This window comes from Rhinolophus hipposideros (assembly GCF_964194185.1).
Source record: "Rhinolophus hipposideros genome assembly, chromosome: 23".
In the NCBI taxonomy this organism is placed as follows: Eukaryota; Metazoa; Chordata; class Mammalia; order Chiroptera; family Rhinolophidae; genus Rhinolophus; species Rhinolophus hipposideros.
The window spans coordinates 42,392,898-42,417,298 of record NC_138069.1 but is presented as its reverse complement, the minus strand read 5'-3'; the positions used below and the strand labels follow the sequence as shown (position 1 = coordinate 42,417,298).

General features: G+C 56.9%; 1 protein-coding gene and 1 pseudogene across 2 annotated transcripts; one reads left to right on the top strand and one right to left on the bottom strand.

Moving 5' to 3' along the window:
• Positions 1 to 294: 294 nt before the first annotated feature.
• ACTB (actin beta) lies at positions 295 to 3,679 on the bottom strand. Its single transcript, XM_081036279.1, has 6 exons — positions 3,575 to 3,679; positions 2,758 to 2,886; positions 2,376 to 2,615; positions 1,502 to 1,940; positions 1,235 to 1,416; positions 295 to 1,054 (listed from the first exon to the last, which is right to left on the bottom strand). Exons 2-6 carry the CDS (start codon positions 2,878 to 2,880, stop codon positions 911 to 913), a joined length of 1,128 nt encoding a protein of 375 aa, XP_080892405.1. The 5' UTR covers positions 2,881 to 2,886; positions 3,575 to 3,679; the 3' UTR covers positions 295 to 910.
• A 10,123-nt stretch (positions 3,680 to 13,802) lies between these two features.
• Positions 13,803 to 14,030, top strand: LOC308491656 (SS18-like protein 2; annotated as a pseudogene). The gene has a single exon. The product of its transcript is annotated as an SS18-like protein 2 (transcript).
• The last annotated feature ends 10,371 nt before the right edge of the window (positions 14,031 to 24,401 follow it).

Below are 24,401 nucleotides of genomic sequence, written 5' to 3'. Positions count from 1 at the left end.
CCTGGACACCTGACTCCTAACAGCCCAGTCTCCTCCCTCTTAAAACATCTGGACCTCAGAACCCACCAAGAAGAAAATAGATACTGGAGGACAAGTGCAAGGGCCAGGCCAGGTAATTCAAGTAGGTCTTGAGGCCAGGATCCTGAATTCTTCCCACGAGTCCTCACTGTTCAATGTCAGGGTTAAGAACACCTCAACCCCCACTTGCTGATGGGGATGGCTGGGCACCCACAGCCCCACCCTTCTCCCAGCTGCACTGTTGCCCCAAACCCATCCACGCCATGAAGCCACATGTTTCTTTATGGTGTGCACTTTATTGAACTGGTCTCAAGTCAGTGTACAGGTAAGCCCTGGCTGCTTCCACACCTCAACCCACTCCCAGGGAGACCAAAAGCCTTCATACATCAAGTTGGGGGACAAAAAGGGAGGCCATGATGCCTGACCATTCAAATAAAACAAAACAAAAAGAACAAGTATTAAGGCGAAGATTAAAAAAATTTGGATTACATAATTTACACAAAAGCAATGCTATCACCCTCCCGGTATGGACTCGGGCAAGGACTGGCCCTTCTTAGGGAGAAGTGGGGCGGCTTTTGGGCAGGCAAGGGACTTCCTGTAACAATGCGTCTTACGGTATTTGGAATGACTATTAAAAAAAAGAACAATGTACAATCAAAGTTCTCAGCCACATTGCAGAACTTTGGGGATGCTCGTTCCAACCGACTGCTGTCACCTTCACCGTTCCAGTTTTTAAATCCTGAGTCAAGCGCCAAAAAAAAAAAAAAAAAAAAAAAAAAAATCAAAAAAAAAAACAAAACAAAAAAACAAATAAAGCCATGCCAATCTCATCTCGTTTTCTGCGCAAGTTAGGTTGTCAAGAAAAGGTGTAACCAACTAAGTAACAGTCCGCCTAGAAGCATTTGCGGTGCACGATGGAGGGGCCGGACTCGTCGTACTCCTGCTTGCTGATCCACATCTGCTGGAAGGTGGACAGCGAGGCCAGGATAGAGCCACCGATCCACACTGAGTACTTGCGCTCAGGGGGCGCAATGATCTGGGAGAGAACAGGACAGTTAGCATAAGGACCTGATGGAACAGCCCCAAGGGCTGAGCGTTACCCCAGGAAGGTTGTTGCCTTGACAACCACAGGTGGATGCATCCTACAGTAAACTCCGAATGGGGGCTCTCTAACGGTCCATGTGACCAGGCCAGCACAGGCTAGGCGGACACTCACCTTAATCTTCATCGTGCTGGGAGCCAAGGCGGTAATCTCCTTCTGCATCCTGTCGGCGATACCTGGGTACATGGTGGTCCCACCAGACAGCACTGTGTTGGCATAGAGGTCTTTGCGGATGTCGACATCACACTTCATGATGGAATTGAAGGTAGTTTCATGGATGCCACAGGATTCCATGCCTGAGGGGAACAGAGGCCAGATTTAGCTTCCAGTGTGGCCACAAAAGTGACCACTGTGTGGTGGCAAGGTCAAAGCCTTACTCACCCAGGAAGGAAGGCTGGAAAAGCGCCTCAGGGCAGCGGAACCGCTCATTGCCAATGGTGATGACCTGGCCATCAGGCAACTCGTAGCTCTTCTCCAGAGAAGAGCTGGAGGCCGCTGTGGCCATCTCCTGCTCGAAGTCCAGGGCGACATAGCACAGCTTCTCCTTGATGTCACGCACAATTTCCCGCTCAGCCGTGGTGGTGAAGCTGTAGCCACGCTCTGTGAGGATCTTCATGAGGTAGTCGGTCAGGTCCCGGCCAGCCAGGTCCAGACGCAGGATGGCGTGGGGGAGGGCGTACCCCTCGTAGATGGGCACAGTGTGGGTGACCCCATCACCGGAGTCCATCACAATGCCAGTGGTGCGGCCAGAGGCGTACAGGGACAGCACAGCCTGGATGGCCACGTACATGGCGGGAGTGTTGAAGGTCTCGAACATGATCTGTAGGGAAAGATGGGCCACTTCACACTCAGGAAGCCGTCAGACAGTCAGGCCAAACTGGGAACATGCAGAGTGCAAGGAACACTGCTAAGTGTGCTGGGGACCCCAAGACGGGGATTTTCAGGTCTACTGTGCACCTACTGAATACACACTCCCAGGCCACGTCACATCCTCCGCATTGGCTTTGCCACATGAGCCAGTGTTAGTACCTACACCCACAGCACTGGACACTTTAAACAACTAGTCAGAAAGCCAAACACGGAAAAGATTCCAGCTGGAAAAAAGCAAATAGAACCTGCAGAGTTCCAAAGGAGACTCAGGTCAGAGAAGAAACCCCTAGGAGAATGGCAGAAGAAAGAACAAGTGAGAAAAGGCGTGGCACAGGAGGGCCGGAAAAGACGGGGCGGCTTCCGAGGAGGCCAGGAGGGCACTGACCTGGGTCATCTTCTCGCGGTTGGCCTTGGGGTTCAGGGGGGCCTCCGTCAACAGCACAGGGTGCTCCTCGGGCGCCACACGCAGCTCGTTGTAGAAGGTGTGATGCCAGATCTTCTCCATGTCGTCCCAGTTGGTGACGATACCGTGCTCGATGGGGTACTTCAGGGTCAGGATGCCTCTCTTACTCTGGGCCTCGTCGCCCACGTAGGAGTCCTTCTGGCCCATGCCCACCATCACACCCTGCGGAGGGAGGAGCAAGGCGCCCTCAGCTCGGGCACGACCCAGCGCCCGAAGCGAAGGCCTCCCCTGCGGAGGAGCCGACGTCGTCTTCCGCCCGCTCGCATCCCCGCCTGCCAAGTCAGACCCGAGGCTGGCGTCCTACCTGGTGCCGGGGGCGCCCCACGATGGAGGGGAACACAGCCCGGGGGGCGTCGTCGCCCGCGAAGCCGGCCTTGCACATGCCGGAGCCGTTGTCGACCACGAGCGCAGCGATATCGTCATCCATGGCGAGCTGCGGGGAAAGCCGGACCGTGAGCCTGCGCCGGGCGGGGCGGCCCCCGCCCTGCCCACTTCCGGCAGGACGCGCCTTCGAGCCGCCAGAGGGCGCCGGCGCGCGCCGAGATTGGGGACAAAGGAAGCCGGGCCGGCCGCGTTATTACCATAAAAGGCAAACGCTGGTTAGAGGCGGCCCCGCGGCGCGCGGCACCCAGCCAGGCCTCCAGCCCCGCCCCAGCCGCCGGCCCCGCCCCTACCCCGTTCAAACAGCGCCGGCCGACCAGGCGCGCGGAGGCCACACCCGCGGGAGCCGCCGGCGCGGCAAAGAAATGTACGCATGCGCCTTCGCGCCGCGGCGACCCACCCCTTCCGGCGACCGCGGCGGCCGGCCCTGCAGCGCAGGCGCAGGAGCAGCGGTGTCCCCAGCCCCCACCCGGCAGCGGCCCCGCCGCGCCCACCCACCCACCCTACCAGCCGGTGGCCCAACGGAGCTAGCCGTCCGTTCCGACCAAGGCCCGCGGCCCCGACGGTGGCACCCTGGGAGCACGGCGCGGGCGCAGCCCGGCCCCGCGCTGGGCGCTCACGAGCCCCACTGCTCCCCAAGCTCCAGGGCTGTCCTCGGGGCCGTGGCGACAGGCGCTGTCTGCCCCGGGAAGGCCGGGGCCCGGCGCCAGTCAGGTCGCCCTGCCGGCTCGGGGCCTTACCTGGAGGGTGTGTAGACTGGCAGCGGCGGCGGAGCGGCGGAGGCGAGAGGCCTGTGTTGGCGGGTGGACGCGGACTCGGCAGTGGCTGCGCGTCGCGCCGCCGGGTTTTATAGGGCGGCGCCGCGGCCGCTCGAGCCATAAAAGGCAACTTTCGGAACGGCGAGCGCTGATTGGCCCCGCGCCGCTCACTCACCGGCCTCGCCGCACAGTGCAGCATTTTTTCACCCCCTCTCCCCTCCTTTTGCAAAAAAAAAAAAAAAAAAAAAAAAAAAGAGAGAGAGAGATGGACTCGGAGCGAGAGCGAGATTGAGGAAGAGGAGGAGGGAGAGAGTTTTGGCGTTGGCCGCTCTTAGGAGCTGGGCCCGCGGTTGAAAGGTGCAAGCCGTGGGCCACCGCCCCGCTGGGCAGTGCTCCGTCCGGCCACGCGTAGCCAGGCCTGGACTCGGCCTGCGGGTCTCTCCGTATCCCCCACCTCGGGACCCTCCGGGTGTGGATGTCACATGTGCCGTGAGCTCCCCGCTCCCCCGTGGACACGAGAGTCAACGTAGATGTGAGGGTCCCTGTGGACGCACGCTTAAGGAGCAGTTGTGGGGGAGGGGTGGTTAGGGAGTCGCCATCCACTCTTCCCCACGTTGGCTCAACTACCCAGAAAGCCTGGGTTAGGGTACCTCGGCCCGGGGTGCTCACCTTGCTAAATGGGGATCGTTTCTACCCAGAGACCTAGAGCTGCGAAATAGGACATGGCATGGGGGAGGCAGGGGGCTTGTAGCTACCTAACGAGGGCCTCAGGGCCACCGTCCCCAGGGACAGGGCAGGCCCCCAGGAGCCAGTGGCTGGCTGGGAGTTAGTTGCCTGTGAAAAGGCCTCCAAGGCTTCCCTGCTGCAGGCCTGGGAAGAGGTGGGTTCTATAGAGCACAGAAACTTGTTCCCATGGAGCCAGGCTACCTCTCAGGGCTGCCTGGTCACTCCCAGACAAGGCCAGGCCTAGAGGTTAGGCCTGTGTCCAGGGCAGCTGCCGGACACTGGTGGGCACTGGTAGGCAGGCACGTCTGCTCAGCACAGCTCTAGAGCCCACCATCCATCCTCTGTCATGTGTAGCCACAGCTGAACTGCCCTCCTGGACCATCTGGAGGTCCCCGAAGCCTGGGGAAAGACACTCAATGAGCCAGAGATGAGTTAGGGTTGGGGGGCGTGGCAGAAGGGACAGTGGCTGAAGGCCAGCTGGCTTCAGAGGAGACCCTCTCCTTGTCACTCTTTACTGCCCTGAGACATTCCAGATACTAGGCAAGACTTGGGTGTCCTGTTCTGGGTGGTTCCCTGGTTTGAGCGCTGCCAGTTAGGCAGGCAGAGCCTGTATCCAGATGGTGGCCAACGTGCTCAGGGCATGGCAGACGGAAGCCCAGGGGCCGTGGGACCCCAGAGGGACATCTATGTGGCTCCGCCTAGAAGAGCATGCACCTTCTCAGAGGTGGTGACAAGAAGCTGTATTGTTACATGAATGAGAATGGGAAAGGCGGTTTAGGTGGGGGCACTGACCTGTCACCACTGGTCTGTCTCCAGCCAGGCCTGCCCAGGGCTTTGCAGCACATAATAGGTGCTCACTGAGAGTGTGTTGAAACCAGTGACCAATTAGTCCATATATGGAAGTGGAATGTGCGTCCAGGGAAGAGGTGGCTTGGTCCAGCCCACTGCCTAGGAGGCTGGTGGCAGGTCTCTGAAGGTTGTGGAGGCCACAACCAGGTGGGAAGGGTGACCATCGCCTAGTGCATAGCAGAACCCACAGGCTCAGAGCCACATGCTAGCATTCCCAGATAACTGCCAAGAAACTCACTGCAGCTCCCCCGTCACCACCCCAGTCCTGGGTGGACATTCCCAGCCCATCCACTCCCGGCTTCCCAAGGACCAGACTGCTCTGTCCCTGGCCCGTGTCTCTCAGTCATGGGCATCTGGCCAGCCACCTTGGGACCTGCCAACCTTATGATTCAGGGACTAGGGGGTGACCCTTTATGCTGCCTGTTGATGAGGCTACTCCTGACTGTTCGCTGAGCCTGGAGGGGTGCTGGGTAGGCTGGACCAGGGCTGCAGGGCATGGGATGGGAGACTCTGAGGTGGCTCCAGGCAGCTACATGAGGTGGAGAGCAGGCCTGGTCCCCAAGCAGGACTTGTGCTGCCACCTCACCTCTTCTCTACCAGGGCCTGGCTAAGGGGCTGGAGCACCAGCCCCACCTGACCTGAGACTGGAACAATCCTGGCAGTCTGTAGCAGCCGTTTCCTGGTGCTCTCCTATGCACCCTTCAAGGCCCCGCCTCCAAGGTCCCTCCTCAGTGGGAGCCCTTTAGCATCTGCAACATGCACCCTCCCCCCACACACTTAAAGCAACTGCCCTGGGCCAGCATCTAGAACTCAGCCTACCCCACCAGACTCTGTTAGAATGTTTCATCCTCTTTCAGTTACCCCTCACTGAGCACCTACTGTGTGTGCGGTTTCTTCCCCTTCTCAGCCCCACCTCAGTTCCTTCCTCTGAAAAACAGAGCTTGGGGTCCATCCTCAGCAAACCCTTCCAGAGTCGCCATCACATCCACTATACCCACCCCACGGCCCTGCTTTGTTGAATGAGTGAGTGCCTGGGTGTCCTTCCTCGGCCCTTACAAAAGACTCTAGGCAGATGGAGGGTACTTGGCGGTAGGCACTGGGCCACAGCCTTGGAGGAGGGGAGAAGCTACAGAGAAAAAGCAAGGGGGAGGAGGAAAAGAGGAAGTGGAGTAGGCCAGAGGAAGGGGGAGGAGACCAGCCGGAGAGGAAGTGAACAGGTTCTTCGCTTGGGAACTTTGCCCTTGCAGGGAGTTTCAGAGCTGTCACTGGGGCAGGCACACAGCCCACACTAGCTCAGCCAATGGGGACTTCACCTGCCTTTCTGGTGATTTTTTTCTTTGTGGTTCCCCCACCCTGCAAAGGCCTCCAGGCCAGGGGACATTTACAGTCCATTCCAAAGGCCCACTCCCTCACCCTCTTCCGGAAAACAGCCCCCTTGTCCTGTGTTGGAGCCCTTTTGCCGCCCCACCTGGTGGGGACCCCCAGCTCCATTTTTCAGAGAAAGAAACTGAGGTGGGGCTGAGAGGTAGAAGAAAGACCCCCCCACACACAGTAGGTGCTCAGTGAAGGGTAACTGAATGAGGGGATGAAACATTTCCAGCAAACACACTCTTTTTACAGATGAGGAAACTGAGGCAGGACTGGTGACACGCCCAGGCCCAGAGTCCGGTGTGAAGGACTCTAGGCCCAGTCCCCCATTCCCCCACCAGGCCTCACACTGCCCCTCCCTGGGTAAAGTGTCCCCTGAAGTGCCCCCAGGGACTGGGTCCAAAGGGTGCTCCAAAGTCTAAATTCCTCCCACCCCAGCTCTTATCTCCTGAGGCCCAGAGAGAACAGCCACCAGCCCTTAGTCAGTAATGAAATGGGTCCTGAGGCTCCAAGCCTGTTCTTTTCTGCCACTTCTTTCCCTTGCTTCCTCCTCTGCTCCCAGGATGGTCTCAAGAGGAAATTTTGGATCTCAGGATTCCTGAGGTTCTGGGAGGGCCTGGGCTTGCCATTCCTCTGCCTGCTGCCTAACTTGACCTCAGCTTTCAAGGCTAGCTCTCAGGCTGCCCTCTCCAGGAAGCCTGCCATGACTTCCTCCATCCTCTACCATAACAGCTGTAGCCTTCCTGCTCAGAGAGGGGAGGCAACCCAGCCAGGATCACACAGCAAGGGCACAGCCAAGAGCCAAACCTCCTGGATCACATTGCTCCTGCATCCTACGCACCAGCACCAACCAGTCAGGCACGCTTCCAGAGCACAACAGCACTGAACAGTTTTGAGTAACACCCTGAATAAAGCAGGTGTGATCCCTGAGACACACCTCAAACAAGAGAGCAGAGAACAAAGTCTGATGGCCTATGAAGGAAAGCAACAGGTTTCCTTAGGAAGGAGGGAGCTCCTTAAAGGGCAGTCAGGGAAGGTCCCCCCACGAGGTGACCAGCCCGAGGTGACCAGCCCCTGAAGTGAGGCTCAGAGGCAGGAGCGAGGGGCTGGGCCCTGTGTGCTCTTCTGGGCAGCAGCCAGGGCCATGGTCCCCACCCAGGCCTGGCCTTTAGCCAGAGCCCCTCCCAGGGCCCTCAGGCCCAGCCTGCCCTGGGCCTTCCCTGCTCCCTGATGGAGTCATCTATGAAAGGGGGATCCCTGCCTGGAGAAACTGAGAACTGCTGACACTTCTTGGGAGAGTTTTTAAAAATCCTTAAGAACTACCCTCTCTCTTCCAGTCCCCCAGGGCAGTCAGAGAAATGCCCAATCCTCCTGGGGAATTCCCAGCCTTGCTTATTTGATTGAGTTTTTCAGAAATAGAAAACAAGGTGTCTTGGGCTTCCCCCCACACACACCATCTTAGCCCTTTCTTCTCCCCAACCTTCCTCCTAGGGGGGCTAGTTGTCCCCATTCTCCACATGAGAAAACTGAGGTGCCTCAGACAGACTCCTAGTGCTGGGAAGGAGAATATCCCTGGGGCCTAAAGATCCTCCCAGCAGTCTGGGGGGTGTGGGGAGGCTGAGGCATCCTGGCCTCATAGGTCTCCCCAAAATTGTGGTTCCAGGAGGTTCTGGAAGCCCATTTGTCACCTGGGCCCACAGCAACTGGCCTAGAGCAGGTGGGGACCTGCCCAAAGTCACCTGGAGGTCAAGGTAGCCCTCAGACTCCAGGCTCCTCTGGCTTTCCACACAGGAGCCTGAGAAGCAGGGCGACAGGTTGGATGAAGTCAGGTGAGGTCAGCAGCAATTTCAGATTCAGGCCAAGTGGGGTTTTGGAGGCTTTTGGCCCTGACACCCCAGGTGTCAGCAGACATGCCAGCAGGAATCTCAGAGATAGGAGGCCCTGCCATACAGACCCTGCATCTCAGGCACCTGTGCCTGGGCTATGATAAAGGGCAGAGGGGCGACTGGATGCAGGGGACCAGGACAGGCAGTGACATGGGGTCTGAAGTCCCAGGCCCCGAGTGGGCTCCCAGGGATGTGGTCAGTGTGAGGAGCTCAGCACCCTCCTAGCTGGGTGGCCTCATCCCTGCTGGGCCCAGGGGTTCAGAACCGCAAGAGTTGGGGGCATGGAGGTCCGGAGGAGCCAAGGAAGTGAAAGGGGAATGGGAAGGGGGAAGGGAGGTATTGGGAAAGTGCAGGTGGGCGGGGCACGGCTGACTCAGGGAGGCCACTGCCTCACCCATCTCAGGGCACAGCATGGCCTCCCCAATCCATGAGAGGACAAAGGAAGGCAGAGTCCCTGCGAGCCTGCTATAACCAGAGCCAGGCCTATGTCACCGCACAGAAAGCTCACTGCATCCCTGCCAGCTGAGCTGGAATCTCCCCATTTCTAAGACAAGCAAACTGAGACCAGGTGAGAGTGAGAGATTTGGCCTTGCAGTTAATAGCACACTGTTACTGGAATGGACTGGAACCTAGGAGCCCAGGGCCTGGCAAGGGGCCAAGGCCCATAGCGTGCCTTGAAGGGGCCTCCTGAGGCCTCCAGCCATGTTCCTGATGGGCAAACTGAGGCTCAGAGTGGCCAGCCGGCAGTGGCAGAGCCATGCTCCCCAGCCACTCTGCCTGGCTGTGGGGCACACATGGGGCTCCATGTGGGACACTCCTCTGGCTGTGGGGCCTGGGGCCCATCCAAGTAGAAACCCTATCTGGCACGGCCACGTTCCTGTGTAACCAGGCCCTCCTCAGCCAGAAATCTCAGCTGCCACTGGGCTCGCCAGGAACCAGTGCTTCCTGACATCTCCCCCATGCTTGGCCCTGTGTCCGCTGCTGTGGACACCAGGGGCTCCCCCTCCCCAACAGCCTGCATTGTCCACTGGGGACAGTCCTGAGTTGGTGACGTTGGTCCTATGCAAGCCCAGAGAAGGCACCCAACTTGCAGGCTTGTGTTTGATGGGCCAAGTGGGGAGGGGTTTTCCCTGGCACACTGGCCACTGCTCAGGGCTGGGGGGCAGCAGCCAGGGCTCCCTGTCCCCTCATGTCCTGGGTCACTAAGGAATGATTTTGGCTGTCTAATTGAGTCATCTGAGACCCATAGCTTTGGGGGTGACAGTGTAGGGGGCACACAGATGTGCCTGAGGACACGTGTACCAGAACATGTAATGACGAGACTGCAGGGCAAAGACGAGCAACGAGCCCACAGTGCACAATGCCGGGCCTGGGGGGTGGGCAATCACACTGTGCCCTCTCAGTGAAGCCAGAGTAAAGAGCGCCCCAGAGCAGATGGGGATGTCCCAGGAAGGAATGCAGGGTCCTCCCCGGACTTACCCTGTCTTTCTTTCTCAGAAGCACTTTCAGGCTCCATGTTAAGTGGGATTTGGTTCTGTCACTCACGCACTGGATGTCCATGGAAAGTGACTCAGCATCTCTGAGCCCATCGGGGTCAGTAACAACATGTGTGGACGGCACCACCTGGGTGGACCTACCCCTTGGAAGCCGCCCCGCCTGCCCCCTTACCAAAGGGGAAGCCGAGGCCCACAGCTGGGCGGAGGCTCACCCAGCATCACACGGCACAGTGACAAGCCGGTGGCCAGGCCTGGAGGGCTGGGGGTTTGCATGTTGCGTGCCACTGGGAGAGCCAGGCTGGTCTGTCCAGGATGGGTGCAGGACCCGCTCTCCTCGGCCAAGAGGGACGATAACTTGAAACGTAACCTGCTCAGACAGCCTCCGCAGCCAGCCACGCAGGGTCTGCTTCTCCCGGCTGGAAGCTGCGTGCCTTGGCCTGGCATTCCAGGCCTGGCTAAACCTAGCCCTGCTGACTTGCACAGCCTCTTTCCTCACTCCTCCCCAAGTCAGAGGGACTTCGGGACCCTCAAAGGGTCGGGCTAGGAAGGGGGTAGGGGGTGCCCTCCTTGCCACCCACTACTTGCTGCCTCTGTAGGCCAGGGGAGCCCAGAGGGCAGGGCCAGGCTGGTTCATCATGGCTCCCGGCACAGTAGGCAGCAGTGGGGCTGCAGAAGTAGGTGAGTGTCCGGCTCTGTCTTCTCCCCTATCGAGGACAAGGTTGAGCTGGTTGTGGGTTGGTGGCCTTGGGCAGTGGCTCACCTACATTGCAGAGCTGTAGGGAGGGGGCAGGCGAATGAATAGAATGCTCGGACTGGGCCCACCCAGAGCAAGCACAGGATGGCCATGAGCTGGTGACCTTGGGCTGGGTGTACCATGTCTGTGGCATGAAGGTCACGATACCTCAGCTCCACCCCAGACATGCTGGCGGGCTACAGGAGGGGTGGGTGGCGAGGAGCAGGGAGCTGGTGATGGCCGCCTTCTCCTTCATGGCCTTCTGGATTGTTTCCACCAGAGAAGACTGGTGTCACATTTGGGTAAGAAGGTCAGGGAGGGGAATAAGCAAAAGCCTCGAACAGGTGCTGTAAACAGGGAACCCCCCAAATCTCCAATTTTTTTTTTTTTTTAAGGAGGGCGCAGCTCACAGTGTCTATGCAGGGATGGAACCGGCAACCTTGGTGTTATTAGCACCACTCTCTAGCCAACTGAGCTAACTGGTCACCCCTCCAAACCTTTTTAGAGAGAAACATGCTCATCATCATGGGTCATCTGGAACATGCAAACTTAACAGCACTAAGATAACACATCATACCCACCGGTGGATAAAATGAAAAAGACTGCTGATACCACATGTGTGTCATGCAGGGGACATGCCGCTGCCATAGGCTGCTGGCAGGAGCAGAAACTTCCTAACCTTCTCAAAGTACGACCTAGCAATTGTACTCCTGGGGATTTAGTTCAGAAAAATGGGTCCATGTGTCCACCAGGAAACAGGTACAGGAACGGTCATGTACGTTCGTCTTATATTCATCGTAGCCCCAAACTCAGAACACCCCCAAGGCACGTGGCCGGCGGGACAGACAGAGACGCTGTGGTGCATTCATACAACGAAATATGCTGCTGCCACGCACAGCACTGTGAGTCTCCTGGACGTAATGCTGAGCACAAGAAGCAGACAGAAGAGAGGCGTCCCGGGTGACTCAGTGCTCACAAGGTTTAAGGACAGGAGTCAGGACAGTGGGTGCCCTCTGGGAGGAGTGACTGGACAGGGAGGGCATGACGGGGGCTTCTGGAAGCTGGAAATATCTCTTGATCTGGGTGCTGGGTACATGTAAGTATTCAGTTTGTGGCAATTCAAATAGTGACACACTAATGATGCATGCCCTTTCCTGAGATGGCAGCTGGTTTGGGAGTGTGGACCAGCCCTGCCAGACTCTAGTCCTTATCACCAAACTCCTGCCTGTCTCAGGCATTTGCACTTGCTGTTCTCTGTCTATAATAGACCCTTCTCCCCACATAGAGCCTTTTTGCTTCTTTAAGTTCTGCTTATCCTTCAGGGCTCAGTGGAAACATCACCTCCTCCAGGAAGCCCTCCCTGATCCCCAGACAAGGGCAGGGTTCTTGTGGTTCTTGTGTACTTTTTGTCATGCTCCTCACAGAAAATAATTAGATATACCCGTGTGATTACAGGTTTACTCTCTCCCTCCATACTCCATAGTACCCGGTAGGCACTATATCTTTTTTGATCATTGCGGGATCCCCAACTCATGGTGTATAGTTAACAAAGTTTTCAGTTTCCATCTGTGGAAGGAAGGAAGGAAGAAAAGAAGGGAGGAAGGATGGATCTGGTTCTCTACAGAAGGGAGAGAGGTGGCAAGAATGGATATGTGTTGTCTCTGGAGGGTGTGAGCATCCTGTCCCAGGAGGGTGTGGGCACAGCCCTGGCAGGAATGGTGTCCTGGGACTGCCAAAGCCGATGAGGAATAGACATAGGGAGGAAGGGGGTGGGCCAGCTCAGGGCTCACACCTTCCAGCGGATGTTGACAGCGGGGAGTAGGGGAGGGTGGGTGTCACAGGAAGTCCTCAGGTCTCTTGATTGCAACTGACTCACCCAGACTCTGATAATACTCACAGGTCAGACTTTAGCCTTGTTCTCCAGAGGTTCCATGGGGAAACAACTGTTTGATATCCTGAATATGTGAGGGGCTGACCTGAAGGAGGGGCAACCCAGCCTGAGGGTCTGGCAAGGCTTTTCAGAGGAGGGGTCTTTTTAGCTGGGCCCTGAAGTTTAAATAGGAGTCCACAAAGGAGACAATCCAGGGAAGGCTTTGACAGAAGGGTATGTTGGGAGAACTGCAAACCTCTGATACGGCTGGGCACTTTGGGAATTGAGTCTATGGGAACCTCAGTGGGGAGATAGGGGCTCAACATCATTTTCGTTCTGGCCAACACCGAGTAGAGCACATGGAGGCCCCAACTGAGAAAGAGCCCTATTGGGTGAGCGGGATGGGGTGGGGTAGCCCTCTTAGCCCCAGGACACAGGCTGGGGGAAAGGACATCAGAGGGGGCTGTGAGTCCTTACCCCTTGGGAGGAACATACTGGGCCTTGAATTCAGGTCCCATTGTACAGATGGGGACACTGAGGTGGGCATGGATAGAGCCTAGACTCCGATACCTGGGTTAAGCTTGGGCTCTAGAGCCCAAAGTTCAAAAAACAGGCCCTTCTGGGGACTGGGCACGCACCCCCCAGACACAAATGTACTGGGCCAGCCTCTGGGGCCTAGTGCTGGGGGTACCATGAGACCCACCGAGGAACTTGTTGGAAGTTGAGAACTAGAATTCTGAAGCAGACCTCCCAGGTAAGAGCTGCAGGACCTCTGCTTCCTTCCCCAAAAGCTGGTCAGGTGCCCCTTCCTCTCATCAGCCTCAGGCCTGGCCCAGAGAAGGAACGTGAGCTTCAAGGCCACGCAGCAAGAATGCAGCTCTGGAGTGGAGCCAGGAGGTGGGAAAGTGCTTCCTAAGTCTAAAGATTAGCTGGCATCCAGACTGCCTCGGGGGCAGGCATGTTCTCAGAGGACTGGTGTCAACTCAGGAGCTGGGACTTTGTCCTGCAAGGGTGATGGGGCACGATAGAGGGTGTAGGAGCAGGAGATGGGCAAGGTCACGTCTGATGTGTCAGCAGACGGCTCCACATTCTGAAAGGGCCCGGGAGGCCTCCAACACAAACTGCAGCCTGGGATTTCAGATTTCTCACTGCCTCTGGCCAGTAGAAGTTTGTATTAGAAATCCTAGGTCCTGCTGCGTCATAGGTCATATGGAACTGCGGTGGTTGGCCCTGCTCTAGGTGCGCCTGGGTCTCAGACTGGCTTCCAACCTGGCTTCCCAGAATGTCAGTGGCATTCGTACCAGACTGGCTGAGAGGCAAGGCGCAAGTCAATCAGGAGACGATCCAGCAGCTCCTGGAGAATGACCAGCTGATCCGCTGTATCATGGAGTATCGGAACAAAGGCCGGGCGAATGAGTGCGTCCAGTACTAACATGTGTTACATAGAAATCTCATTTATTTGGCTACCATCGCTGATGCCAACCCAAGTCCTTCAAAAGTAATGGAATAATCTTTCCAGTTGGTGATTGTGAGGAGTAATTGAATGTAATTCCTGTGATTAAAAACATGAATGAGACCTCTGTGGCTCTTGTAAAAGTGTGAAAATGTGAGGAAAGCTACTAAGTTAAACTGTATTTCAATGTAAATATTTATTTTAATAATTAAGCAGATTCCCTCAAAAAAAAAAAAAAAAAAGAAAGTAATCCTAGAGGTGTGAAGATCATTATAATGATAGTAGTGAGAATAGTAACCATAGTGTCTGCAACTGCTATTTCACGTTCCTGAGGCTCTAGGATTTGATTTCCTCCGGGGGCCACTCAGGAGGTAGGCAGGGCAGCTTTCATTATACAGTTTTATAGTTGTGGGTACCACGGCTGACAGTCAAGGTTGGGGACCTGCCTGAGGTGTGTGCAGCTCTCTTATTTTCATGCAGGGCAGGGCTGTGCTCACATGGGGGCGGGGAGGTGGTGAGCCCACAGCTGGGAACGACTGTCCCTTTCTGGCCTTTCTGGCCGGATGCCCTCCAGAGCCAGACCCTGTCTTGCTCACTCCCAATCAGTTGCCCCATGAGGCAGGTGTCTTGATGTTTCCCCTAAATCACAGGTTAGGCTCAGAGGGGAGCGGAACATGCCCAAGGTCACACACACACGGCTAAGGGACAATGGTGAGATGGAGCATATCTGCCATCTCTGACTTTGGGCAAGTCACTTTACCTAGTTTTCTATACTGTAACATAGGGGTGAAAACTGTGTGGGGTTGCAGGGGGTTGATAAAACCAGGACGTGGTGTTGAGGGGTCAGAAAAGTGGCCCACTTTGCTCCTAGGCTGAGAAATGTTTGCTGTGGTTCCTACTGCTCTTGTTCACAGGGGAGAGCTGAGGGCCAGTGGCCTCAGTGGCACCACCGCCCATGGTGGGCTTGAGGGGGAGGGCCCAGGGAGAGGGAGGAGAGTGTTCTCACTTCAGCTGATAGCAGAGCTTCCTGGCCCTGCTCTGGCCTACTCCCAGGAGCCCCCTGAGCAGAGGACAAAGGGCAAAGGGCAGGGACTGGAGTCCCGCCTCTCCCTGTCATCCTGGGGCCACTTGTAGACATTATCTAGACTTTATCAGGACAGCCACCTTTCCCCGAGGGCACACTGGGTGTGGTGCCAGCCTTCTCACTCAGCATCTGCAAGCATTCCCACCTCCCCACATTCTCCCATGCCAGTGCCACCCCCACCCCCCACCCGTGGGCCTGGGGGTAGGGGGCTGGGGGCAGGGGGCGAGAGGCAGGCTTCTGTTAGTCAGAAGCAAAAGCCTGGAGACCTTTAGCAGCACCACACTTAGGAAGGCCAGGCCAGGGCCCCCATAGGAAGGAGGTGACTGCAGGTGTCATCATTTGCAGAGGAGCTGGACCAGAGCCCTCGGGCCCAGCCACACCCCCAAGCTGATGAGCAGCTCCTTGGGCCTCGGAGACTCTTCTCAAGACCTGGGAATTTCTGGGGGACTTGGGAGAATCATAGCCTGTCATAGGCCACTCATGGGGACCTGCCTTGGGAACACCTGGGACAGCATTCCGGTGTCCAGAGACCCTGGTTGGGGTTCACATGGTCCCAGAGCAGAAGAGCAGAACCTTCACACTACCCTGGGCGTCTCTGGGCCTCGGTGTACTCACTGCATAACGGGGCCCAATGGCCTCCGATGGGCCTTTCAGGGTCCCAGGTGGATTCTGGACCCCTGAATACTGGGTTCTCAGAATCCCGCAGCCATTCACAGCCCTCCTCTCACTAAGTGGCCAGGGCTGGAGGTGGTAGCAGTTGAGGGTGGGCCCAGACAGGGGCTCCTGGACACAGGCCCTGACTCCCAGGTTGGGTGAAGGGAGGTGTCTAGGTTTGAGCAAATCAGAGGGTGGAGGGCACATTTGGACACCCCAGGTAGATAACTGCCTGAGACCCCAAGGTGAGCCTGGTCAGGCCTATTCCCTGACAGACAGGCCTTCCAGCCTGGGTCAGATGGAGCCCCAGGGCCAGGGTCTGGTTCAGCTGTGGGGGTCCAGGCGCCCCTCTGCTTCAGGCTTGGGCTGGTCAGGGGATAGGGTGGGGTGGTTATCTGGCACTCCCAGGCCCCAGCTCACGTGCCCTACAGCGGAGAGAAGTTGGCCACCCCCAGCACGTGTCCAGCGTGGGCTCCACGCCGGAGCTCCCTGTGGGCCAGCGGGCCCCACCCCCCGCTCATCGGTGCCCAGCCCACTTGGCTTAACTTCCTCTCCATAAAAGGCAGGGTTTGGGAGCGCCCCGGGAGGGGGCGTTGGGCGGTGGAGGAGGTTTGTCTGGGCCACCCCCTCCGTCCCTCCTCCCCGTCCCTCCTCCCCCGAGGAAGCAGTCACCAGCCTGGGGGCCCTGGAGGAGAAGGGGCGCAGCCCAGAGTCTGAGTTTTCTAAATTCCTGCCTCACCTCTCCTCCTCCGTCCCCCAGTTCACAACCCTGACCGCGCTCCCCACTCAGAACCGACCCCCCGCAGCCCCTGCTGCAGCACAAGGGGTCTCTGTGAGTGGTCCACTATCCCCATTTTGCGTTTGAACAAACTGAGGTCCAGGGCGGAGCAGGGCTCTGGGCGGAGCGCTCGGCAGGGGCCGGGGGTTGGGCGCTGAAGAACTTCAGGAAATTGCAAACATGCCGGGAGAGTCACATTGCAACTCCGCTTAGTGTAGATACATAGGAATTCTAATTTCGTGCGGGTGCACGTGCATGTGAATACTTCCGGGGGTCGCGTAGCTCTTTTCCAGGCCCCTAGCACTGCCACTTAGCTCACAGCCTCGCTGTCTCCATCTGTTAAACCCGGGATATGATTTTCCTCCCGGTGCACTTTTTAAGAACACCCAGCGGGGGCCTGGCGCAGGTTCGAGTGAAGGAATGGGGAGGGGGCGCAGCTGCTTCTTGCCTGGCACAGTCCCCGACCGGTACACCCTTAGGAGCGCCGGCTGGGTGAGGTGTGCCGGACCCAACACCTACCCACTCTCCAGGAATGCTGTGAGGAAGACAATAAAGGATGCCAGGAGACAAACAATGGGTGCTCAATAAATGCAGCTCTGCCCGTCCCTCCCCACCCCTTGGAAGTGTGAGTCATCTCTGCCCTGGCCCTGGGCGGGGAAGCAGGGCCTTTGGGTGTCATCTGGCTCCACCCCGCCGAGGTATGTGACCTTGGCAGTCTCAGTCCCTCTCCAGGCCTCAGTTTCCCTCTTTAAATTCAGGGGAGGGCTGGGCCAGGCCACTGGCGGTGGGAGCGGTGAGGGGCTCGGGCGGGGAGGGCAGGCGGCTGAAGGGGTGAGCGCCACAGCTCCCTCAGCAGGGCGCTCCCTCCCAGCCCCCGGCCCCGCGGTCCCTGCAGCCCCAGGGCGGCCGCGGCCGCTGCCCACGAGGCCACCATAAAAGGCAAACGGTGGCAGGTCGCGGAGCCGAACTTAGTCATCTGGCCCGCAGGCCGCCAGGCGGGCTGCGCGCAGCTTCCTCCCTGAGCTTCCCGTTTGCGGAGGGGTCCCAGGGGTGGCTGGGCCTTTCGAAACGTCCCGGCTTCCCCGCAGGACAGCTGGGTCCTGGGGCGGGGTCTCGCTCCGGGAGGCTGGGGGGCCAGGCCTAAAGGAGGTGCCCTCCAGGAGGCTGGGGGGGCTTGGCTTGGGGGAATTCTCAGGCTGGGGACCCACCCCAGACGTCCTGCTCTGCCCCCCCCAACACCCCTCTCCCGGGCAGGCCCAGGGCACTTTAACCCCAGAACTGCCGCACACCGGGTGCAGGCAGGCGCCTGGCTCGGAGGGGTGACCTCCAGAAGACGCTGCCTGGGAGACTGAGGTTGCTGCCCAGACAAATCTCAGCGAGGTCCCCTGGGGAGAAAAGTGCAAAGCAGCTATGTCCAGTCTGTAAAATGTAGTAACACAGAGGATGAAACCACCAAAACCAAGTCCGCAGTGGCAGGTCAAAGGAATATAGGACAGAATTCAGTGCCGAGTAAGGAATGGCTAGTGCCACAGTCACTGTCAGTGGGGACCTCAGGAGCCTGCAGATACAAACACCCTTGGCTGTCCTTCACGTCCCATTCATATTCAAAGCTCACTTCTGGTGACAGTCCGAGTGGTGGTTATGGGGGGGCAGGTAACGCCTGGGTGAGGCACAGGGAGCCTTCCTGGAATGAAATGTTCTGTGTGCTAATTAGGGTGGTGGCCTCATGGCTGTACACTCTGGATGGCACTGTACACTCAAGGTTGGTGACCTCTACTGTAGGGAAATTTTACCCCAATACAGAACTGTAAGAGAAAGAACACACACACACAGGACACTCATATATTGTTTAGGGACACCCAGGTAGGTACAAAGACAACAGAAACACAGATGGAAAGGGGCCACCACAGCTTCAGGGTGGAGGTGGGAGGAGCACAGGGACACACATGGAAAGGTGGGCGTCCACTGATTCTGATGGATTTTTTTTGAGAAAACAAAGCTGAATATGGTGAAATGATTACTAGGTCTGGGGGCGCATTATATTCCTGTTTGCATTTTTTGGTATGTTTGAAGTATTTCACACTTTTCAAAAAGCAATTGAGGAGGGAAACACATGGGCTGGGAGTTGGACTTGGGGATCAACCTCTTTGACCCTCAGTTTCTTCTGTACAATGCAGCAATCAATCCCTTTGGGGTGCATGAGCTCCAGGTACGCAAATGAGGCTCAACAAAGGGGTCTGGTAAGGGGCTCCCTTTTTCCTCAGCCTCCCTGGGAGAAGGGAGTACTTGCTGGGTTGAGGGGCCAGTGTGGGAAGGTCTTCAGCTCACAGCTCCCTTAGGCCAATGGCCTGGCCTGGCCTGGCCGGGAAGGTTTGTGTTTCTGATAAATGGGGCCAGCCAACCTCATGCCCTGCCTTTCCTGTCCTGTCCTGACTGTCCCGTCCCCAGGGCCAGGGTCACTCCAGGTGAGGCTCAGGGACAGCATACCCAGCAGGACACAGGCCAGCAGGTCATCTGGCCTCGGATTCCAAATGGCCACATCCTCAGGCAGTCCCTGTGGGTAGTGAGCACACTGGGATGGTGGGGACCAGCTGTCAGGCCTGGAGCCCTGCCCCAGGAGCACTGTTGGGGGGAGCAGAGCCCAGAGAGCCCCAGAGGGCTGTGGGCAACCCCACCAGAGCCAGCAGGAAGGAAGGGAGGGGGTATGGGGCTAAGCAAGGGCATCCGGGAAGGGAAGAGGAAAGAGAAAGCAAAAGGAGAGTTGGTTGATATCCTCTCATTATTTTTGAGCATCCATATGTGGGTACCACACCCCAGCTCTCTGGTGAAAGCCCCCCATGACCCTGATGGGAATGAAGATCCCCAAATGCAGCAAGGTTAAGTGACTAGGCCAAGGTGAGCCAGCTGAGGTCAGGGGAAGGTATGAGCCAGAGAGAGAGATTGACAGATGTGTGGCCTGGGGACATCAGAGCCCTTGGTAGGGGATGTGAAGCTGCCCAAGTGAAGGGGAGGCCAGGGGAGTCAGGAAGGAGCGGTGGGGGCCCAGAGAAGGGCCGTGGTGCAGAGAGAAGTAAATGACAGCTCCTTGGGGCAGGGCTGAGGGCAAGACTGGCGGGAGGACACTTTTCCCTCTGGGGTGCCCTCTAGTGGGGACATTCTCATACCTGGCAAGGTGGACCTGTGACGTCCCCACTCAATCCATTAGGGACTGGCTGGATTCTCCCTGTGAGGCACCCCCATCCATAGCCCCTTTCCCAACCCTCCCTCACTTCCACAGGTTCTGTCTCACCCAGGCCCTGCTTGACAAAAAGTGGCCGTGGGAAAGCATCAGGCAAGGGAAGGTTCTTAGCTGCCACAGGGCCCAACCGTCACCTACTCGCCAAACAGCCCAGCTGCAGTCTCTGAGTGACCTTTTGGGAGGGATATTTCTCTCCGCCTTTTCCAGATAAGGAAACTGAGGTCTAGAGAGTACACAGGTACACCCGCCTCTCACGCCACGAAGATACTGTGGAACTGGGTGCATTTAGTCTGCACGTCTGGTGGACAGAGAAGACACTGAGAATCTGGGTGAGCGCCTCCCTGGAAGGCAGGAGCAGCTCATCCTCCAGTACCTGAGGACCCTGTGACACCCTCACCTGAGGTACCCTCTTACAGGCTCCACCCCTTGTGGCCTTCAGCACCCCCCCAACTAGGCTGAGATTTCAGCATGCCCCAAGGGCTCAAAGGTCAAGGTTGACCCTGGAGGAAATAGCTTATACTCCAAAAGAAAGACAAGTCTTGCTAATTTCTACCTATAGGACCTTGGTCCACCAAGATATTGCACTGGGCTGGATTTACGGGACAGGTATAAGCGTGCACCCCAGAGCATCAGAATGTACTATATTAGCTGAGGCAGCTGGCAGGGCCTCCAACAGTTGGTGTGACCTGTTGACTGAGGTTTCAACCCATCAGTGGCCTACATTCAGTGAGGCAGACAGCCAGAACTTCCGTGGCACAATTGGGAGGAAGAATCCAAAGGCAGTGATTTATCACACATGACCTGCACACCTTTGAGAAATGTATCGTCCCAGGACTCTGCAGCTGTCCTTTCGGCTGACATGAGGGGCAACGCTCCACAAAGATGGCCTCCTGATCTCGGTGGGGGGGGTCTGATGGCACTCCAAAATGGCAGAGGCTGACCAACAACCCTACGCACTAGAGACAAGGTGGGCAAATTACCCAGAAATGGAGCTGTTTCCAGAAAGTTCTGACCTGCAGGAATTTTTGGTGGTGGCTAATTGATCATGGTGTCCTCAGGAATGAAGTGGTAGGTGGGCTGTGTACTGAAGTACCACTTAACTATATAAATGGAAAACTCGAGGTCTGGTGGACAGAAACCTTACCGGAGTTCCACAGTTTAAGTATCTAGGCTTCAGATGCGTAATTTAATGCATTCACCGGGAAATACATATATTGGTTACTGTCTTCACAATTTGTTCTTTCTACTTGTTAGCAACTGTAATCAAACTATAAAGTTCCCTTTGTCATTCTACGCATTTATTTTGTGCAATTAAAAGCATGATTCTGACCAATCGATGAGATGAACGGATAAACAAAAAGTGATCTATACATACAAATGGGGCTGTGATTACACCTTTGAAAGAAGGAAATTCTGACAAGTGCTGCAATATGGATGAGCCTTGAGGACATTACGCTAAGTGAATAAGCCAGTCACAAAAGGATAAACACCGTATAATTGCACTTATTTGAGATATCTAAAGTAGTCAGACTCATAGAAACAGAAAGTAGAAGGGTGGTTGGTTGGGGGGAGGGGGAAAAGGAGAATTTAAAGGGGATATAGTTTCAGTTTTGCAAGATGAAAAAGGTTTGTGGAGCTGTTTCACAGCGGTGTGGGTGTACTTAACACAACTAAAGCGTACAGTTAAAATTGGTTAAGACGGCAAAACACAACTTAAAAGCGTAAAATTGTTTTAAAAAGCACGAATCTGAGGACTCCCTAAGTATCATCAAATGATAAACGCGTCTACACCTTTCCACCGCACCCAAAAGCTTAAGAGCCCCGGCGCCCCCTATGGGCCAAGCCTATCAGGGATTCCGGGGCGACCAGGGATTCTGGGAATCGTAGTTTACAGCCTCCAGCGGGAGCCTCGCCGCCAAGAGGACGCTTGGAACTGGGAGACAATGGCTCCAAGACAGACATCCGGGCCGGCGGGGAGTTCGCAGGATGCAAGCTCCGCGCCTGTCCCTACGCTACGCACAGCAGCCTCGCACACGGTCACGCAGTTACACGAACCGGGCGCACATACCTGCCCACTCGCACCATGGAGCACGTGGCACCCCGGGTTTGCAGTTTGCACCTGAACGTCTTTGCCAATCTAAGTGCCCATCGAGGGTCTGTGGGTCAGGCTCGCAGATGCCCCCTCGCTCTTCCTGACACATCCCTGCTGGGGCAGAGTCCTTGGCAGTGACCGTGGGGAGGACGGACAGGCTACAGATGCCCGGGGGGGAGCGCTAGTGCAAAGCCCTGAGGCGGGAGCCTGCGTGACTACTAGGGCGGCTGGGGGAGAACTGCAAGGGATGGTGGGCAGGGTTTGGCCTCGTGGGTCGCCGGAAGGCGTTTAGACAAGGCAGTGGCCGGGTCTCCTAGGCGAACGCGGGGCCGCAGCTTACAGCATTGAATGGCACTTACAGTTCTCACTGCGGTTGCAGCTACGGCATCGGAAGTGACTCAGCGGAATTCCTAGGGGCAGGGGGTGAGCGGGAGAATACTCTAAATAGCTGGGGAGGGGGCGTTGCCCCTGCAGAGGCCCCACCTCCAAGCTCTAGCGGACCGCGGGCCACGCCCACCCTCGAGTTCTCCTCCCCAGCCCCTCCGGGCTTCTGTGGCCCCTGGTTCCGGGTTGAGGGGGTCGTTGGCGGTGGGCGTGCACACTGAGGATTTAAGGAGGGAGGAAGGGAAGGAGGGAGACAGCTGGAAACCTGGCTGGGGTGGGGTGAGGAGGGGCGGGTAGTGGTGGGGATTTCTCCCCATCTTCCTGGAAATTCCGTCTCTGAGCCTGGCTTTGGGTGGGGGTGAGGCAAACTGGAAGGAACTGGGGTGGGATGGGGGCTGGCTGTTTTCAGTCGTGGGGCCCAGGCGTTTGGCAGTGGACTAGACACGTAGAGTTGGCCGGGTCTGGACTCCCTGAGTGACTCAGCCGGGTCAGGCCCTCCTCCAGGACTAACTCCCTTCTTCTAAATAAAGGGAATCATTCAATAAGCAGCCTTTCAAGGACGACCATAAATTCCCTGGTGGCAGACTGGGCATTTCGGGTGGGAGCGACGTTGCTGGGGCAGACCTGAGTCTCAGAGACTGGACCAGGGCAGAGGCGCCAGTATTCTAAGCACTGAGCCTCAGTTTAACAGTGCATACAGTGGGTGGGTTTAACGACCCCAAGAATGAGGCTTGCTCGAGTTAGCTGCAAGAAGCACGCTGTCTACCTACTTCTGGGCAAGACCACGCTCTGGCTGGCCCCTGAACCCCGGGGTGGCTGGACTGAGAAGGTTAATTAATGTGTCCTACAAGATCCAGCTTCAATTTACCCTCCTTAGGGAAGCCGTCCACGACTACCAAGATAAAAGATGCGGCCAGTTTCCTCCTAGGGGCTGAGACGGGGAGGACCCCACCCAGGACCCGCAGCTGGGGAAGGACCCTGTGCCACTTCCACTTCGCGATTGGGCTGCAGGCGCTCCTGGTGGCCACCAGGTGGCGCTGAAGATGCGCCTGCCACGCCAAGCTGGGCGGGGCTGGAGTCGTCCTGGCAAAGAGTCAGCTTCAGAAGCCTCCCCAGACCCATTTAGAAGTTTTTTGGACCAAAAAGAAAAAAAAGGAAGTACTAAGTTCAAAAGACAGAAAACAAGAGCCAATACAAATTTAATTAATAACCACGAATCATTATAGATTTATGAACTGGCCTCATCCCTTTCCGAGGTGGGGTTCCTGAGCTGCAATGAGGGCCCTGCCCAAGCTGGGTTACAGGAAACAGAACTGTGTGTAGATTCCCAGAGCACGGAGGTTTAGGGCACAGTGAGAGGTGGGTAGAATTTGGGGGGGAGGGGAGAAGGAGTTCTAGGCTGGGAGGTGGGGGTTGGACTGGTCCTGAAAAGTACAGAGCAGGACCTCATCCTCTGGGTAAGGAGGCGGAGTAGATGGAGGTGGGGATGACGCCCGCCTGTTGCCCAGCTTGGGACTGGCCACTGTTTGTCGCATTGAAGGAAGTGATCCGTCCCTGTGGTGTCTTGGCCGCACTGCCAGCACGCCCGGGCCTTAATACATACTGAGGAGCCACTGGGGGCTGTACCCAGTCCTATGGGTACAGTGGACCCGCCTGTCTCCTCCCAACCGACCATCATCCATAGCCCCCCAGGGCCCTGGAGACAAAATCTGGGGCCTCAGCCTGAACCTGCTTGCCCATGGCAGCCAGACATCACCCTGAAGATGGAGTCACGGAACTGTGTCGGTCCTGTGACGGACCAGACCTCTAAGCTCCTTGGGTCAGAAAAGCATAGATAAGGAGGTCTTGGCCCAGAAGTTAGAGTGGGCTGGGTAGTGACGCTGACCTGAGAGCAGGGGGTGGGGGGCATCCAGGGAGACCCAGGCCTTGAGCCCCCCTCCCAGCCCAGACTTAATCAAGGTGGGGGGAGGTGGGAGTGCCTTGTGCTGGGAGGCAGGTGTCAAGGTATCATTTCCAAAAAGCTAAAATCATGACTCTCATACATTAGAAATGAACATTTGTCAAAGATTTACTTTAACTCATTAATTAATGAGGAACAGTAAGAGGTAAAACTGATGTAAAGAGCATTTGCAGAACTGGGGTTTATATAGTCCATTAAAAAATGCTAGGGGCCTGCCTGGTGGCTCAGGCGATTGGAG